This window comes from Scyliorhinus canicula, chromosome 3 (assembly GCF_902713615.1).
Source record: "Scyliorhinus canicula chromosome 3, sScyCan1.1, whole genome shotgun sequence".
NCBI lineage: Eukaryota > Metazoa > Chordata > Chondrichthyes > Carcharhiniformes > Scyliorhinidae > Scyliorhinus > Scyliorhinus canicula.
Genome location: NC_052148.1, coordinates 49158470 through 49178020, shown reverse-complemented (window position 1 = coordinate 49178020; position 19551 = coordinate 49158470). Strand labels below are relative to the sequence as shown.

The window sequence follows — 19551 nt, the reverse complement described above, 5'->3', positions numbered from 1 at the left end:
TGTATTATTAGAATGCAACAAGACAGATGGATACTTGCTTTCAGGGACTACATTAAGTTGGCTACTGTGAGTGGTATGGAATCAGTCTCATTGCTTTTCCCTTCCTTCTTTCCTTGAGGAGGCAGTGGGTGTTGGTGTCCGCTCACATTACCACCCTAGAGAAAGATAGTTAACATTGTGAATTCGGGCAGCACGGTGGCCTAGTGGTTAGCACAACCGCCTCACGGCGCTGAGGTCCCAGGTTCGATCCCGGCTCTGGGTCACTGTCCGTGTGGAGTTTGCACATTCTCCCCGTGTCTGCGTGGGTTTCGCTCTCACAATCCAAAAATATGCAGAGTAGGTGGATTGGCCATGCTAAATTGCCCCTTAATTGGAAAAAATAATTGGGTAATCTAAATTTATTAAAAAAAAAACATTGTGAATTCAAGACAGGTAGGTCTCTGAAGCTTTGTACATAATCTGCTGAATGGTAAAGAAAGTAAGTAGAACACTGGGCTGCACAGCTAGGGGATTGAAGCAGAAACCTGCCAAAATGATGCTAAGTTTGTAATGAATGCCGATTGAACTGTACCCTGGAGTACAATTCGAGTCACAATGAGAAAGGCATCAGGTAGCGGAGAGAATGCAGTAAAGGGCAGCTGAATTGTTTGTTGGGATGAGATACTACAGTTACGTAGTGAACCTCGGATTGTTTCCACTGGAGAAGGAATCCCGCTTTAGTCTTACAAAGTATTCAGAAGATAAATGTCAATATGTCTGACATAGTTGCTGATTCTACAACAAGAAGGCATAGCCTTGAACTTAATTGAGAGAGACGGCAGAGGCAGTTAAACTAAACTATACAGACACGAGTGATGAATGTATGGAATGGACTGCATATATCAGGAAATTTTATTACTCTATGAAACTGAAGGAAGAGTTTGATGAATACCTGGAGAGAAATATTTAACACAGGGGTATGCACAGTATTATGGGATGTGAGTATTCCTAGAGCCTGGGACTCACCAGACAGGCTGTAATGGTCCTTGTAATCCTGTACATTCCTATGTCGTTGCTATGACATGTCACTGAAGCTAGTTAACAGACAAGTGTACATTTAATGGAATCCAATTTAATGAAATCCAACCTGTGCCGATTAAATGCAAAAATATCAATAAAATTTAGTGGAGCTCCATTCTTTAAAAATCTTCCCTTAATATCCTGCTTGGTTTTATACTTAAATTGTGCAGATTCGCAGTGGCTTAACTACATCTCATGCTTTACATTGGACTGGGTGTCATGTTTGATTGCCCAGATTCATGGTTATCTCAATTTGACCTTCTAAATAAGGAAAGTTTTATTTTAAAATATCTTGGGAGGCACAACTGTATTAAACACACTTTTCACAATCAATTTTTCTTCTGAGTGATACTGTCAATTTGAGCCCAATTATAATAATTCTTAATTTGGGGGCTTCACTCCAGTAGGAACTGAATTCTGACTTATCTCTCATTCTTATTCTTTAGACTGTCCTAAGAGGGAGAGAGGGCTTTCGCCGTAGATATTCAATTCAGGCTCCAAACCTGAAATAACTATGCACTGCTCCTTTGCAGCACTCTGTCATTAAGTAGTATCTGTGCCCAGCATTCCATATGAACAATTTACCGCAGTCACAGGTTCACAATCAGGAGTGGCAGCCGAGGACACTGACGCTAACTTTAGTACCCCCATTCTTGTCCTAAGTCAATGTTCTTCAAACGCGGGGACGCGACCCGTGGGTGGGTGTCGGGAGGGTCGCAGAGCCTTCCTTCGTGGCGCTCCCGATCGCGCAAATCCCCGCGCAGCACCTAGCTTTTAATAACGCCGGCTGCAAGCGGCCTTTAAAATGGCCCGAACATGTAAAAAAAATTCAGCCGCATTGCGCATGCACGCACGATCATCGGCGCGCATGCGCAGTGCGGCCGCTATTTTTTTAAACGGCGCAGCTTTTTGTTTTACAAGTTCAGGGGTTTTTTATTCATTTTTTTCATTTATTTTATTCATTTTGGTTTTTTTTTACAAGTTCAGGGGGGGTTGTATTTGATAAAACTTTACACGAAAACATGCAGAACTTTGGACAGATGGAGACTCCATACTTTCCGACACTGGAAGGCTTTACCTCATCCAACAGGTTCCATTGGAGGAGCGTGTACGAGGGCCAAAGGGACCCAAAACCATTTCCTCCATTTTTATCAGCAGCAAACAAGGTAAGAGAAAATGGTGGGTCGCTCAGGTTGGCCGGCGTGGGTCGCTCAGGTCGGCCGGCGTGAGTCGCGTAGGTTGGCCGGGTTGGGTCCCGAAGGTTGACCGGTTGGTAAAATGGGTCCCCGGAAAAAAAGTTTGAAGAACACTGTCCTAAGTGACACTGGCTAACTCAGGAGGAAGCAGGAATATGGAGTGGGGTTCTCTGTTTCAGAAACTAAGTGTTGACGCTGGGACTGAATCGATCGACTTCTACAACAACTAAATTGGTGCCAGTCCCGGAGCAATTCATGATCCTTTAATGGACTAGCACGAGTGCCACGTGGATCTCGGTCAATACCAATGAAAAACGGTGCTCGATTTGCCGGAGTTGGGATTGCCACTCGAGAGGTTGACAAGCTGCAACCACATATCAGCACTCCAGTCCCCACACACACTCATCCCAGCCAACGAGATGGCAACACGGAGAGCGGAACCCCCATTTGCAGATGCCGAGGAGGAGAAGCAGCTACCCTGTTCCCCGGGGTGGGAAGGAGTCTGCCACCTTCCGGTGTACACCGGTTTGGGTGCAGGTGGCAGAGGTCGTGAGTGTTATGGGCCCCACCCCCAGAAACAGCCAGCAGTGCTGAAAGAAGCTGCACGACCTGCTCAGGATGGCCAGAGTAGGCAGCACTATGCCCTGGCACCAACCCCCGACCCACATAACAGCACCTCACCTACAACCCAGAGGGCGACTGAACCCTACATGCTGGCAGTGCGCGCACTCCCGGCCTGCACCACATGTTAGCACCCATACCACCCGCTATGGTCAGGTGCCCTGGCCACAAAGGCCACCAGCTGACCACACCTGTGCTGCCCATGTCCGACTGTCTAACACTGGGCACTTTCTGTCTCCCCTGCCCTCCACAGGAGAAGGCAGCGCATAATCGCAGGGAGAAAGAGAAGACCGAAGGGGGACCGCTGAACCTGCAGCCCCTCACTGCAGTGGAGCGGCGGGCACGGGACCTAGTCAGTGGGCCCAGAGAGGGGGCAGTCACTGAGGCGGAGGTCGGGGTTGGGCAACCAAGTGAGATCCTGCTGCGTTGCGGTTTCCCATGGAGAGCGTGGCATGACCCCACACCACCCCCTCACCAGCCCCACATCACCCCCTCACCACCCGTGTGTCATGTCTTGTATCATGCAGGATCACCCGGCAATGAGACGGGCTCTTCTGGCGTGTCTCTCTCTCTCCCCCCCCCCCCCCCCCCACCCCAAGCAGATTCCAGTGAAAAGGAGGTAGCAGATAGTGATGAGAGCCCCAAAATGGCAGCACAAGACACCTGAGAGCATCGGTCCGGGTGTGACACTGACTTCCTGTCAGAGCTGTCTCCAACACACTCCACCATCCCAGAGACACTCATCTCGGTTGGGCACTTTAGTAATAGGCTCTTGGGGCACCCCACACATGCTGTGGTACATCAGGTGGAGGTAGGGGGTGGAAGGTCGGAGGACGGCCCGACCCCTGGGACGAGCTGACATCCAGAAGGATCTCAGGCTTCTGGAAAGGGTGGTCCCATCGATAATGGAAATGCGGACACAGAACCAGGGACTACATGATGAGTTGTCAAGAAGCTTCCAGCTCCTGCAGGTGGAGGTGGAGGAGTCCAACCACCTGCAGGGGCCGACCATGCGTGCCATCCAGGCCAACACAGAATGGGTGGCTTCCATGGTGGAGGCCTTTGGGGTAAAGGTATCGGCCATTGGTCAGGATGTCAAAGGCTTGGGGCACTCTGTGCGGTGGCTGAGGCACAAGACAGGGCTGCCCTGTCACAGGCAGCTAGGTTCTAGGGCCACCTGAGGGCGTCGTTGGCATTGCCTGGGTGCTGGCTGACCTGAGCCTGTCCCGGAGGGAGGTGGCACAGCCGCTGTGCTCCATGGTTGTAAGTATGGAGAGCCTTGACGAGACGAGAGTGGGCCTCTGGGACTGGCAGCGCTAGGTGGTGGGGGAGCCCCAGGAGGTCACTCCGGTCGTAACCCCGTCGTACCCTGTAGCCCGGGGGCAATCGGGAACCCCGAGGGAGGAGGAGGTGATGGGGCCCGTGCGGGTGACTCACGCAACGGAGATGCTGGAACACCACAGTGCCTCGGACTCCCCCCCCCCCCCCCCCCCCCCCCCCCCCCCACTCCTGTCCCCGTCACATCCAATGGACAGTGGGCAGAACAGGGTGGCACCACGCCACTTGGGAGACCCGAGCGACTGCCAGACCCATCCAGTCCCCGGTCGCTCCAGAGGATGTGCGCCAAAGGGGAATCAGGTCATAGGGCGGGATCTGCAATAGGCTGCCTCCAACCGTGATGCACCGTCTGGGGATCCACCTAAACTTAGTGTGAGGGCCCTTGAGGCCAGAAAGGTAGACACCAGTTAAGATGGCACAGGTGCAGCACATAGTATAGCATTAGGGGGCGAGGGCACAAAGCGAGACGTTCACATGTTCTTTGTAAAATAAAAACCTGGGCTCAAAAGTTCCATCCAGCCCCAGTGTTCTGTCAGAAGGGTGTGAAGAGTGGGCTGGGATGGGTACAGAGGGAACATTGGGGAGAGAGGGAAATGGGCCAAGGGTGGAGGTGGTCACATGCAGGGTCCCTAGGTTGGACCCCGCACATCGTCCCAGTACCCCCCCCGCATCACATCCCCACCTCCGCCAACCCAAGGGTTCGGGGTGACTGTGTGGTGGAATGACCAGCTCAGATGCAGGGATCAAACAGGTCGAGTCGACGGTAGAATGAGCTACCGTAGGCAGGAGTCCAGACACTGTCAAATGACGTGGAACATCAGAGCTCATCACAGGAGGCTCATCACAGCGGATTGTCATCATCCTCCATCCCATAAACCAGACCCGCTGTTACTGCCAACCCAGGACCCACACCCGCAGGTAGGAACCACGGAGGGGGTGTAGGACGGGTGGTCATGGGGGTGGTGGGGGTGGGATGGGATGTCCCTGCCATCAGCCAGACCCCCCAGTCGGTGAACCTGGAGGCGATTAGAGTGTCCCGTGTGCACCAGCCCACACACCCACATTGTGCCGCCTCCTGTGCCTGCCCGGGCCTCATGCCCTACCCATCTTGGTCCTCCTCTGCCTCTTCCTCATTGGAAGAGGCCTGTCATTCATCCCCCTCCTCCAGCATGTCACCCCTCAGCTGGGCGATGTTGTGGAGAATGAAGCAGGCCACCATGATGTGGGGTACTCTCCTAGTGCTATATTGGAGTCTCCTCCAGAGCAGTCCAGCCATCTTCAGGACACCGAAGCACCGCTCGATCATGCCCCTGGTCACGGCATGGCATCATTGTAGCGTGTATCCGCGTCGGACTGTAGCCTCCGGACAGGCATCATCAGACACAACTGAAGCGGATAAACCCTGTTGTCCAGGAGACAGCGACTCACATGTGGGTGCGCCTCGAAGGTGTAAGGAACTGTCGAGTATGCCAGGATGAAGGCGTCATGCACACTGCCCAGATATCAGGCGTAGGCGTGCATGATGGGCAGCCCTGGTTACACACCAGCTGCACGTTCATCGAGCTGAACCCCTGTCAGTTTGTGAAGACCGGCCTGTCACGAGCCGGTGCCCATAGAGGGACTTGCATCCTGTCGACCACTCCCTGGACCTGCCGATGGTGGCGAACCCCGCTGCCCGGGCATCCTGGTGGGCCCGGTCGACATTGAAGTTGATGTACTGTGCCGAGCAGGCACATAGGGCCTCCGTTACGGCGTGGGTGCGCCTGTGCCCTGGGATCTGTGAGATTCTGGATAGGTCCCACTCGGCGGCTGGAAGTTCAGGGCGACCGTCACCTTGCTGGCCACTGGGAGCGGGTGTCCTTCCTCATACCCCCCATGGTTCCAGGTGCGTCATGATCCGGCAGATATGCCGCACTGTCCCGCTGCTCATCCGGAGTCATTGACGGCATGCCCGGTCCGGCAGGTCCTCGAATGACAGACGCTGCCGGTACACAGGAGGCCTGAAGCAGCTCCTGCTTGTACAGCCTCAGTACATCCACCCAGGGCTGCGGTGCCCAGGATGAAGGCCATCATTCGTCTTTGGATTCCGAAGTCCATTGTCTGCAGGGAGTGAAAGGCAGACATGTTAGCATGGCGCGTACCCCTGTGCCCAACCAGGTCCAACAGCCCTTGCCCCCCACATGTCTCACTCCCCCCCTCCCATCTCCCCCATCCGCCCCCCCCCCCCCCGCGACATTCTGCCCTCCGCAGTGCACCCCTGGCTCGGTTGGTGCCTGGCACCGCGGGAGCCTCTGGCCCTGGCCGGTTTCTGGCGGCAGGATTATCTGGTCCTGCTGCCAGCACCCACCAACCTGCAGGTTTCCTGGCTGCATGGAGGGGCTTCAATGGGAAATCCCATTGACAGTGGCAAGGCAGAGAATCCCACCACCAGCGAACAGTGAGCCGCCTCCCGCTGCCAAGAAACATGCGGCTGGGAAGCCGGAGAAGCCCGCCTATAATAAAGGGGTTGGAGTTGCCGGAGAAGCCCGCCTATAATAAAGGGGTTGGAGTTGCCGGAGAAGCCCGCCTATAATAAAGGGGTTGGAGTTGCCGGAGAAGCCCGCCTATAATAAAGGGGTTGGAGTTGCCGGAGAAGCCCGCCTATAATAAAGGGGTTGGAGTTGCAGGGAGATCTTTGAAGGTGGCAGGACAGATTGACAGCATGGCTAATAAAGCATACCGCATCCTGGGGCATAGGATACAAAAGCAAGTGAGTTATGTTCTATCTGTATAAATAACTGATTTGACCATTACTAGGATACTGCACACAGTCCTGGGCATCACACTTTAGGAAGGGTGTAAAAGCATTAAAGACGGTTCAGAAAAAATTCTCAAGAATGCTTGTTCTCAAATCCACATTTCTGTCCTCAGCCTGCTGCAATCTTAGTGAAGACCAACACAAACTGGAGTAACAGCACCTCACCTTCTGATTGGGCATACTCCAGCCTTCTGCACACAACAGTGAGGTGCTACAACTTCAGACCATGAACTCTGCCCTCCATTTTGAATTTTCCTTTCTCCCAAGTGCCAGTTTGTACCTTGTGTCCATGTCTTTGCTTTCACAGCTGGCCTTTATTCTGCTCTTGACACCTTTTTGTCTGGACCAATGCTTCACCATTACCACTCCCTTTGCCTTTTTCCATCCAGTATTTAATTTACCCCACACTCTAACCTGTCCCTGACCTTCCCTTTTGTTGCACCTGACATTCCTCTCTTTTGCAACAGCATAAATCTCATCACATTTCCATCTCTATTGAACTTGAAACATTAACTCTATTTCTCTCTCCACCGATGCTGCCAGACTGGCTGAGTTTTCCCAGCACTTTATTTTTATTTCGCCAGCATAGTTCTAGGGATGAGAAACTTCGGTTACGTAGGAGGATTGGAGAAGTTGGGCTATCCCCTTGGAAAAGAGAAGGTTGAAGGGGCAGCACGGTGGCGCAGTGGGTTAGCACTGTTGCCTCACGGCGCCGAGGTCCCAGGTTCGATCCCGGCTCTGGGTCACTGTCCATGTGGTGTTTACACATTCTCCCCGTTTTTGCGTGGGTTTCACCCCCACGACCCAAAGATGTGCAGGGTAGGTGGATTGGCCATTGGGTACTCCAAATGTATTGGAAAAAAAGGAAAAGAGAAAGCTGAGAGGAGATTTCATAGAGGTATTCATAATCATGGGGGCCTGGACAGAGTAGATAAGGTGAAACTGTTCCTATTGGTGGAAGGATTGAGAACCAGAGGACACAGATTTAAGATAATTGGCAAAGAAGCAGGGGCAACACGACAATAAAAAATGTATTCCATGCAACAAGTGGTTAGGATCTGGAATGCACTGCCTGAGAGAGTGGGGGAGGCAGATTCAATCAAGGCTTTCAAAAGGGAACCGGATCATTACCTGAAAACGAAAACTTTGCAGGACCATGGAGAAGAGGGCACTAAGTGAATTATTTCTACAGTGGGCCAGCCACAGACATGACAGGCCGAATGGCCTCCTGTGCTGTTAACCAGTCTGTTTTTATGTGCCGTTTAGAGTCATTTCACTTATTTTCAGGCAGGACAATTAAAACGTGTAACACACACTATGAGAAATTCATTCAGAATGCACAAAAAATGCAGGCTTTAAATTGTTGGTTGAAATACTGTTATCGTCTCCAATAGGTTAACTAGTCGCCAGTGTTTACTATTGCTACCTTCCAAACTGCTGAAGCCTTGGCTGTAAAAGGTTAATTAAACCTCCCCAAAGACTTAATTTTCCAGCTGAGCAGACCCCACTTGTGCTGCATTGCTGAAACACCATCTTCATGAATTGAATCTCCTGTCCAGCTGTTCTAAGATATGCCTACTTTCTACCATCTCTCCTTTTCTTTTACTTCTGTCTGAACAATTTCATTGGTGTGTTCTGACATGCAGGTGCCGTGCAAATCATTCAATTTACTGTCGGCTAGCTCCTCTTGCTTCCCGCAAAGCTTCAAGGCTCTCGATATGAAGACATCAAAATCAAATTGGGAGCTCCCACCGTTTGATATTTCTGAAGATGCCAAGGTGCGGGGGGATGATGGTTGACTCCTTTCCTGAATGTTTGGCAGTGAGCTGGAGCAATCGATTTTAAAAGAGCTCACATTCTTACAGTCTGAGACCTTCAAAAGGAGGTCAGATTTCCCTTCATCCAGTGAGACGGCCACGCAGGAGGCAGTCGCTGTTCTTTTCCTGTGAGATAAATCCAAAATGAGCTTCGGCTCCGAGTAATGATGGGGCTTGTTGTCCCTCCACAGAAGTCTGTCCAGGTAGGAGGGCGACCCAATTTTATAATCGCAAGAGCGCCCGTAGTCCAATTCGCACATGCGATCCATGGAAGTGTGGGACTGCTCCAGGAGTCGCTCAGAGCTGCTCTGCGAATATTTCCGAGGGTCGACCTGCACATCCTCTGCAACCACTTTGGACGTGGCCCGTGGATCACGCTGCGCTTCGTCCATTTTGTCATATTTGTCTCGGAGCAGTTCCAAGTCGGAAGACAGGCTGTCGTGATATCTGCAACAAAATTGTTGATGTCAAACAGGAAGTAGCAACACACAGCTTATTGGCTCAGAACATGTTTTAAATCTGCAAATTTGCCAAGAGCAAATGCCCTTTCACTACAGCTTTTGTTTAGGTTTTGGTAAATTTCAGACTGCAGGTTTTAAAAATAATTGGATTTCCCCATATCAGAGAATGGGGGTCGGGGGGGTCGGGGGGGGGGGGGGGGGGGGGGGGGTCTTCAAAATTCCATCAAATCTGCTCTGTGACTGAGTAATCACAGGGCAGCAGCCCAGGGATGAACTTCATCCTATTATTTCCTTTTGCCGTTCTATAAGGAAATGAGGGGAAAAAACCTGGCACACCCCCTGTGTGGCAGAGATCTAAAAAGTCACCTGTGTTAAGGATAGAACACATATGCCTAAATCCCACCACTCTTTGGCACTGGTGGTCAACCTTCCGATATCTTGATTAAATAGCCATTGTTGTACAAGAAGAGGCAAAGAGTGTCAATTTATTTGATCGTGGAGGGCGTCACAGTCTGAGCCCAATTCTGTTCTCATCCATTGCCAAAATGCACACTTTACCTGGTAGGGATCAATGCACTTCAATCAGGGGCAAATCTTTTTTTTTGTCTCCATATCCCAGGGGCACCAACACCATCTGTAGCTTGACGCTCTCTGCTAAGATCAATTAAATTGGCATAGATGGCGTAACAAACGTGAGGCTTACTGTCAATATGGCTCAGGCACAGATCAGGCAATGCATTTATTCGCTACAATCAATTCCTATTAATTAAACTAATATGGGTTAAAACTAAAATGGCAGGGGGATGGTAACATATGCAAGGCTTCAGAGGAGGGGGAATCAAGAACAAGAACAAAAGACAGAAAGGGGAATAAGAAAGGTGATAGGCAGAGATATCAAGGGCCAGAATCAAACAGGGCCACAGTGAAAAATAGTGGGAACGGGAGAAGTAATGTTAGAAAGGCGAGCCTTAAGGCTTTGTGCCTCCATGTGCGGAACATTCACAACAAAGTGGATGAATTAATCATTCAATTAGATGTAAACGGGTGTGATACTGTTGTGATTACGCAGACATGGCTGCAGGGTGACCAGGGATGAGAACTGAGCATCCGGGGTATTCAGTATTTAAGAACAACAGACAAAAAGGAAAAGGCGTTGTATTGCTGGTTACAGAGGAAATTAATGTAATCGTGAGAAAAGATATTAGCTCCAACAATGTCAAATCTGTATGGGTAGCGCTGAAAAACATTAAGGGGCAAAAAATGTTAATGGACGTTGTATAGAGACCCCAAACTGTAGTGATGTTTGAAATGACATTAAATAGGAAATTAGAGATGCTTGCAATAAAAGAACATCTGTAATTATGGGCCACTTGAATTTGCATTTGATTGGACAAATTAAATTAGTCACAAGACCGTAGAGGAGGAATTCCTGGAGTGCAGACAGGATGGTTTTCTGGACCAATAAGTTGAGGAACCAACTAGAGAACAGGCCATCCTAGATTGGGTACTGTGTAATGAGAAAGGAATAATTTGGAATCTAGTTGTGCGAGACCCTTGGAGTTGAGCATCCATAATTGATAGAATTCTTCATCAAGATGGAGAGTGATGTAGCTGATTCTGAGACTAATGTCCTGAATCTTAATAAAGGAAACTACGATGGTCTGAGGCGTCAGTTGGTTATGATGAATTGGGCAACGTTACTTAAAGGTGGATTGATCAATCAAAATTACCCTTAATGTCCAAAGATATGCAGGTTAGGGGATTGGCCAAGATTAATATGTGGGATTGGGGGACAGGTCATGAGAGTGGGCCTAGGTAGGGTGCTCTTACAGAGAGTCAGTGAAGACTCGAAGGGCCGAATGTTCTCCTTCTACACTGAAAGGGATGATGGTGGATAGACGATGGCAAAGATTCAAAGAAAGCACGGGTGAACTGCAACAATTGTTTATTCCTGTCTGGCACAAAGTAAAACAGGAAATGTGGCCAAACCATAGCCTACAAGGGAAATCAGAGATCCAAGAAAAAGGCATACAAATTCACCAGAATAAACAGCAGACCTGAGAATTGGGAGCAGTTAGAATTCAGCAAAGGAGGACAAAGGGATTGATGAATAAGGGGAAAATAGAGTAAGCTTGCGGGGGCTATAAAACTGACTGTAAAAGCTTCTATAGGTTTGTGAAGAGAAAAGATTGATGAAGACAAATGTCGAACCCTTAGAGTCAAAAGGGGCATCTTACAATGGGGAACAAATAAATGGCTGACCGATTAAATACATACTTTGGTTCTGTCTTCAAAAATGAGGACACAAATAACATACCAGAAATGTTGGGGAATGTTGTGAGAGGGAAGAACTGAAGGAAATCAATATTAGTAAGGAAATGGAGTTGGGGAAATTGATGGGACTGAAAGCTGATAAATCCCTAGGGTTTGCTAATCTAAATCCCAGAGAATTTAAGGAAGTGGCCCTAGAAGTGGCTATGGTGGTCAACTTCCAAGATTCTACAGACTTTCAAACAGTTCCTACAGATTGGAGGGCAGCTAATGTAACCCCACTATTTAAAACGTAAATTCTACAGTCAATTATCAAAGATTTTATTGCAGAGCATTTAGAAAACAGTGGTAGACTCAGACAGCATGGATTATGAATGAGAAATTATGCTTGACAAATCTACTGAATCAATATATGGCCTCAGTTTTCACAGTGGAGGGCACTAGTGCCATCCCCATAGAAACGAGTAATTCAGAGGTAATGGAAAGGGTAGAACTTAGAATAATCAGTATCAATAGGGAAACTGTTAGGATTGAAGGCAATCCCAGGGTCTGATGGCCTGCATCCTAGGGTTTCTTTTTTTAAATTTAGAGCATCCAATTCTTTCCAATTAAGGTGGAATTTAGCATGGCCAATCGACCGACCCTACACATCTTTGGGTTGTGGGGCGAAACCCACGCAGACACAGGGAGATTGTGCAAACTCCACACGGACTGTGACCCAGAGCTGGGATCGAACCTGGGACCTCAGCGCTGTGAGGCAGCAGTGCTAACCACTGTGCCGCCGTGCTGCCCATCATTCTAGGGTGTTAAAGGAAGTAGCAGCAGAGATAGTGGATCCATTGGTAATAATAATCCAAAATTGGAAAAATGCTAATGTAATGCCTTTATTCAAAAAGTGAAGGAGGCAGAATGTAGGAAATTACAGACCAGTTAGTCTGTTGCTGGGAAATTGTTATAATCCATTATTAAGGACGTAATATCAGGACATTTGGAAAGTCAAAACGCAATCCATCAGAGTCAGCATGGTTTTATGAAGGGTAAATCGTGTTTGATTAATTTGCGAGAATTCTTCAAAGATGTAACAAGCAGAGTGGATAATTGGGATGCTGTAGATGTAGTATATCTGAACTTCCGGAAGGCGTTTGATAAGGTTCTACACAGAAAGTTAATACACAAGGTTACATCACATGGGGTTAGGGGTAATTTGTTAGCTTGGATAGAAGACTGGCTGACAGACAGAAGACAGAGAGTCGGGATGATGCATCTTTTTCTGGAAGGTAAGATGTAACTAGTGGGGCGCTACAGTGTTCGTTCCCTGGGCCCCAGCTATTCACAATCTATATTAATGAGTTGGATACAGGGATACAAGGTTCTACAGCCAGATTTGTTGATGACACTAGGATAGATGGGTCAGTAAGTTGCAACGAGGAAATAAGAACCTTACAAATGGATATAGGTATGTTAGGTGAGTGGCCAAAATGTGGCAGATGGAGTTTATCGCGGATAAGTGTGAGGTCATCCATTTTTACCAGGATGTTGCTTGGTATAGAGGACATTAGCTATGATGAGAGATTGGATAAACTCGGTTTGTTTTCACTGGAACGATGAAGGTTGAGGGGCAACCTGATAAAAGTCTACAAAATGATGAGGGGCATGGACAGAGTGGATAGTCAGAAGTTTTTCCCAGGTTGGAAGAGTCAGTTACTAGGGGGCATATGTTTACGGTGCGAGGGGCAAAGTTTAGAGGGACGTTTTTTACACAGAGGGTAATGAGTGCCTGGACCTCACTTCCGGAGGAGGTGGTGGAAGCAGGTACGATAGTGACGTTTAAGGGGCAAATATATGAAAAGGTGGGAAAAAAGGGATACGGATCCCAAACGTGTAGAAGATTTTAGGTTAGATGGGCAGCATGGTCGGCACAGGCTTGAAGGGCCAAAGGGCCTGTGCTGTACTGTTCTTTGTTCTTTAACTCCATCAGTCCACTCTGAACCATTAGTAAAGTGATGCATGATGTCATTGATAGTACTATCAAGTGGCATTTACTCAGCAATAACCTGCTCACTGACCCTCATGTTGTTTTCCCTGGACCATTCGGCTCCAGGCCTCAATAGAGTATTGGTCCAAACATGGACAATAGAGCTAAATTCCAGAGTGATTGCCCATGACATTAAATCAGCATTTGACCAGGTGTGGCATTAAAGAGCCATAGAATCCCTACAGTGCAGAAGGAGGCCATTCGGCCCATCGATTTTGAACTGACCCTCTGAAAGAACACTCTACCTAGGCCCACTCCCCTGCCCTATCCTCGTAACCCCACCTCAACTGAACATCTTTGCACATTAAGGGCCAATTTTGGCATGGCCAATCGACCAAACCTGCACATCTTTGGAATGTGGGAGGAAACCAGAGCACCCAGAGGAAACCCACGCAGACACAGGGAGAAAGTGCAAACTCCACACAGTCGCCCAAGGCCTGAATTGAACCCAGGTCCCTGGCACTGTGAAGCAGCAGTGCTAACCACTGTGCCACCATGCCAATCTAGTAGAACTAAAGTCAGTGGGAATCAGGAAAACCCCTCCCTTGATTAAGGTCATACCTAGCCCAAAGTTAGATGAATGTGGCCATTGCCAACTTTTGTGAGGGCCACTAGAATCCAGCACAAGTTTGTAGAGCGAAACAGAAAGTAATTTAATTTACAATATGTACACAGGGCCAGTAATTCACTCCTGATTCTCTCTCTAGCTGGTACCACACTGGCCAGCTGCACTGTTAATGATTGCCCTCCCATCCCCTCTCATTAGGGGAGCTCATATTCCTCAAGTACCATGGGATAACCAATTGTCCCCAGCCAATAGGATCCAGGCAAGTTATAACACCAACCATCTGAGGACATCACTGTAGGAATTCCTCAGGGTATAATCCTGGGCCCAACATCCTTCAATTGGTTCATTAATGACCTACCCTCTACCACAAGGTCAGAAGTGGGAATGTTTGCTGATGATTGCATGGTTCCATTCGCAACTGCTTCATTAAAGAAGAAGTCACAAAGACTCAGACAAATTTCAGACTTGGGCTGATGAGTGGTAAGTAACTTCCGTGCAAAGTAGAGTCAGGAAGTGGTAATCTCGAGCAAGAGAAAGTCTAACTGCCTCTTTTTACTGTTCAGTGACATCACCACACAATCACAGAATTAGTAAGTTGCAGAAAGAGGCTGTTTGGCTGATCTCCAAAAAAGCAATTCACTGAGTGCCAATCTCCCACCTTCTCCCCACAGCCCTGCACGTTCTTCCTTTTCAAATAATAGTCAAATACCCCTTTCAATGTTTCTTTTTTTCAAATAAATTTAGAGTACCCAATTATTTTCTTTTCCAATTAAGGGGCAATTTAGCGTGGCCAATTAACCTACCCTGCACATCTTTTTTTATAATCCATATTGTCACAAATAGGCTTACGTTAACACTGCAATGAAGTTACTGTGAAAAGCCCCTCGTCGCCACATTCCGGTGCCTGCTCGGGTACACTGAGGGAGAATTCAGACTGTCCAAATTACCTAACAGCATATCTTTCGGGGCTTGTGGGAGGAAACCGAAGTATCTGGGGGAATCCCACGCAGACACGGGGAGAACGTGCAGACTCCGCACAGACAGTGGCCCAAACTGGGAATCGAACCTGGGATCCTGGCGCTGTGAAACAACAGAGCTACTGTGGTGAATGTATTCACCTAATGCATGTATGATATTGTAACCTATGACCTCTGTCCGGGAAGTGGTGATACGAGCTGCTTCCAGGTACTGTACTGTAACCCCGGTAGGGCTCCGCCCTCACCGGGGCCATATATAGACCGGCCTCGAGTGAGCCATCGAATCTCAGTAATGATCGAGAAAGCGGCCACGAGCACTTGAAGGGGCTGAAGGCGGATGTGGCCATGCTCCAGGAGACACACCTGAAAGTTGCGGACCAGGTTCGGCTGAGGAAGGGATGGGTGGGCCAAGTATTTCACTCGGGGCTGGATGAGAAGAGTCGGGGGGTGGCGATCCTGGTGGGGAAGAAGGTGACGTTTAAGGCGTTAAATGTGGTGGCTGACAGTGGCGGGAGGTATGTGATGGTGAGTGGTAAGCTGCAGGGGGAGCGGGTGGTGTTGGTGAATGTTTACGCCCCAAATTGGGACGATGCGGGGTTTATGCGGCATATGTTGGGTCGCATTCCAGACCTGGAGGTGGGGGGCCTGATCATGGGGGGGGGGGACTTCAACACGGTACTGGATCCCCCATTGGATCGATCCAAGACCGGACGGGTAGGAGGCCAGCGGCGGCTAAGGTGCTGAGGGGATTTATGGACCAGATGGGGGGGGGGGGTGGATGGATCCCTGGAGGTTTGCGAGGCCAAGGGCCAGGGAATACTTGTTTTTCTCCCACGTACAAAAGGCCTATTCGAGGATTGATTTTTTTTTGTCCTCAGCAGGGTGCTGGTTTCGAGGGTGGAGGATGTTGAATACTCTGCCATTGCTATTTCAGATCATGCCCCACACTGGATGGACCTCGGGCTGGGGGAGGAGAGGGACCAACGTCTGCTCTGGCGCTTGGAGGTGGGGTTGCTGGCAGATGAGGAGGTGGCCGAGAGGGTTCGGGTGTGTATTGAGAGGTACCTTGAGGCCAACAACAACGGGGAGGTCCGAGTGGGGACGGTCTGGGAGGCATTGAAGGCGGTGACTAGAGGGGAGTTGATTTCCATCCGAACCCATAGGGAGAGGGGGGAGCAGAGGGAGAGGGAGAGACTGATAGGTGAGATGGTGAGGGTGGATAGGAGATATGCGAAGGCTCCGGAGGAGGGATTGCTGGGGGAGAGGCGTAGCCTTCAGGCCAGGTTCGACCTATTGACTACCAGAAAGGCGGAAGCTCAGTGGAGGAAAGCACAGGGGGCGGTGTATGAATATGGGGAGAAGGCGAGCAGGATGCTGGCACACCAGCTCTGAAAGCGGGACGCGGCCAGGGAGATTGGGGGAGTGATGGATAGAGCTGGGAAGGTGGTGCGGAGGGGGGTAGATGTTAATGGGGTCTTCAGGGACTTCTATGGGGAACTGTACCGGTCTGAACCCCCGGTGGAGGGGGGTGGAATGGGGCGCTTCTTGGACAAGCTGCGATTCCCGAGGGTGGAGGAGGAGCAGGTGGAGGGAGTGGGGGACACCGATCGAGCTGGAGGAGCTGGTTAAAGGGATAGGGAGCATGCAGTCGGGGAAGGCGCCGGGGCCGGATGGGTTTCCGGCGGAATTCTATAAAAGGTATTTGGACTTGTTGGGCCCCCTGTTGATCCGGACCTTTAACGAGGCAAGGGAGGGGGGGCTTTGCCCCCAACTATGTCACGGGTGCTGATTTCCTTGATCCTGAAGCGGGACAAGGACCCTCTGCAGTGTGGGTCATATAGGCCGATCGCGCTGCTAAATGTAGACGCCAAGCTGCTGGCAAAGATCCTAGCCACAAGAATAGAGGATTGTGTGCCGGGGGGTCATTCATGAGGACCAGACGGGGTTTGTGAAGGGAAGGCAGTTGAATACAAACGTACGAAGGCTCCTCAACGTTATTATGATGCCAGCTGTGGAAGGGGAGGCGGAGATAGTGGTGGCATTAGATGCGGAGAAGGCCTTTGATAGGATTGAGTGGGAGTATCTGTGGGAAGTGTTGGAGAGGTTTGGGTTTGGGGAGGGGTTTGTCCGTTGGGTGAGGTTGCTCTATGAGGCCCCGATGGCGAGTGTAGCCACGAATAGGAGGAGGTTGGAGTACTTTCGGCTGTACCGGGGGACGAGACAGGGGTGTACCCTGTCCCCCTTGCTCTTCGTGTTGGCAATTGAGCCCCTGGCCATGGTGTTGAGGGAGTCAGGGGACTGGAGGGGCCTGGTGCGGGGTGGGGAGGAGCATTGAGTATCGCTTTATGCGGACGACCTGTTGCTGTATGTGGCGGACCCGGTGGGGGGGGATGCCGGAGGTGATGAGGATTCTTAGTGAATTCGGTGGTTTCTCTGGGTATAAGCTGAACCTGGGCAAGAGCGAGTTGTTCGTGGTGCACCCGGGGGATCAGGAGGAGGGGATTGGTAGGCTCCCACTGAAGCAGGCAGGGAAGAGCTTCAGGTACCTAGGAGTCCAGGTGGCTGGGAGTTGGGGGGCCCTGCACAAGCTCAACCTCACAAGGTTGGTGGAGCAGATGGAGGAGGAGTTCAAAAGGTGGGATATGTTACCGCTGTCACTGGCGGGGAGGGTGCAGTCTGTTAAGATGACGGTGCTCCCGAGGTTTTTGTTCCTGTTCCAGTGCCTCCCCATCCTTATCCCGAAGGCCTTTTTTAGGAGGGTCAACAGGAGTATTACGGGATTTGTGTGGGCGCATGGGACTCCGAGGGTGAGAAAAGTGTTCCTGGAACGGGGCAGGGACAGCATGGAAGAGGATTGAGGTGGCGTCCTGTGTGGGCACGAGCCTGGAGAGAGCGGCAACGGCGCTGTTACCAGCGCCTCCAGGCTCGTGCCCACACAGGACGCCACCTCCATCCTCTTCCATGCTGCCCCTTCCCCGTCCATTACCCACTTACGCACGATAGCTGCGTTGGCAGCCCAATAGTACCCACAGAGGTTGGGCAACGCCAGCCCCCCCTATCCCTGCCCCGTTCCAGGAACACTCTTCTCACCCTCGGAGTCCCATGCCCTGGACAGAGTGAATTCCTCCTCTTCCTGTGCGAGGCTTAGCCTCATACAGTTCAAGGTACTGCATAGGGCCCACATGACTGGGACGAGGATGAGTAGGTTTTTTGGGGGCGAGGACAGGTGTGCTTGGTGCTCGGGGAGCCCAGCGAACCATGCCAATATGTTTTGGGCGTGCCCAGCGCTGGGGGAGTTTTGGAAGGGGGTAGCAAGGACGGTGTCGAGGGTGGTGGGATCCAGGGTCAAGCCAGGCTGGGGACTCGTAATTTTTGGGGTTGCAGTGGAGCCGGGAGTACAGGAGGCGAAAGAGGCTGATGTTCTGGCCTTTGCGTCTCTCGTAGCCCGGCGGAGGATCTTGCTCCAATGGAAGGATGCGAGGCCCCCAAGCGTGGAGGTCTGGATCAATGATATGGCGGGGTTCATTAAATTGGAGAGGGTGAAATTTGCCCTGAGGGGATCAGTACAAGGGTTCTTTAGGCGGTGGCAGCCTTTCCTGGACTTCCTGGTGGAACGGTAGGGAAATAGGCTGGCAGCAGCAGCAACCCGGGGGGGGTGGTTTTGGTTCGGTGGGGGGTGGGGGGGGGGGGGGGGGGGTGGGGTGGGGGGGGGGGGGGGGGGGGTGGGGGTGGGGGGGGGGGGGGGGGGGTGGGGGGGGGGGGGGGGGGTGGGGGGGGGGGGGGGGGGTGGTGGTTTTGGTTCGGTGGGAGGGAGAACTGTGTATATGGGTTTGTGGCGGGTGTTATCTCTTTCCCTTTTGTTGTTTGGGTGTTTTTTTGTTTTTCTTTTGTTTGCAGTTGCTTTTGAAGTTGGGTGGGTGTTGTTCTTGGGTTTTTACCGCGGTTGTTCTGTTAATATTGTTGTGATGTTTATATTTTGTAAAAATCTTAATAAAAATTATTTTTTTTAAAAAGAGAAAGCGGCCACGTACGAGGCGGCGGTCGCAACCCACAAGGTACACTTCGTGAAGCCCGTAAATGAGGTGTTCGACAGACACCTCCTCACTACTTGCCGTCAACGCGCCAGAGAATCACTGGACGAAAATCTGGAAAGCCTGACCCTACTTGCGAGGAACTGCAGCTATCGAGATGTGATGGCGGAGGAACACATGAACTCACAGATCCGGGACACCTATATGGCGAGGGTCTGCTCGAACTATATCAGGCAGCATCTGCTGGAAAACGGGACCTCCGACCTGCGGGACACGGTAAAGCTAGCGACCTCGCTAGAGGTGGCCTACCAGAACCTCAGTGCGCTCTCCCCGCGGGCCTGGCGAACCCCTCGTGGACACCCTCATCACGGCCCCCGTCT

General features: G+C 50.7%; 1 protein-coding gene across 1 annotated transcript in view; it reads right to left on the bottom strand.

Annotated features, from left to right (window-relative positions):
- Positions 1–7786: 7786 nt before the first annotated feature.
- The window catches only part of LOC119962645 (mitogen-activated protein kinase 4-like), a 159589-nt gene continuing 147824 nt past the window's right edge, over positions 7787–19551 (bottom strand). Inside the window, exon 6 of the mRNA XM_038790514.1 lies at positions 7787–9275. Within this exon, the coding sequence (XP_038646442.1) occupies positions 8594–9275 (682 nt within the window). The 3' untranslated portion in view covers positions 7787–8593. The remainder of the gene's footprint in view (positions 9276–19551) is intronic.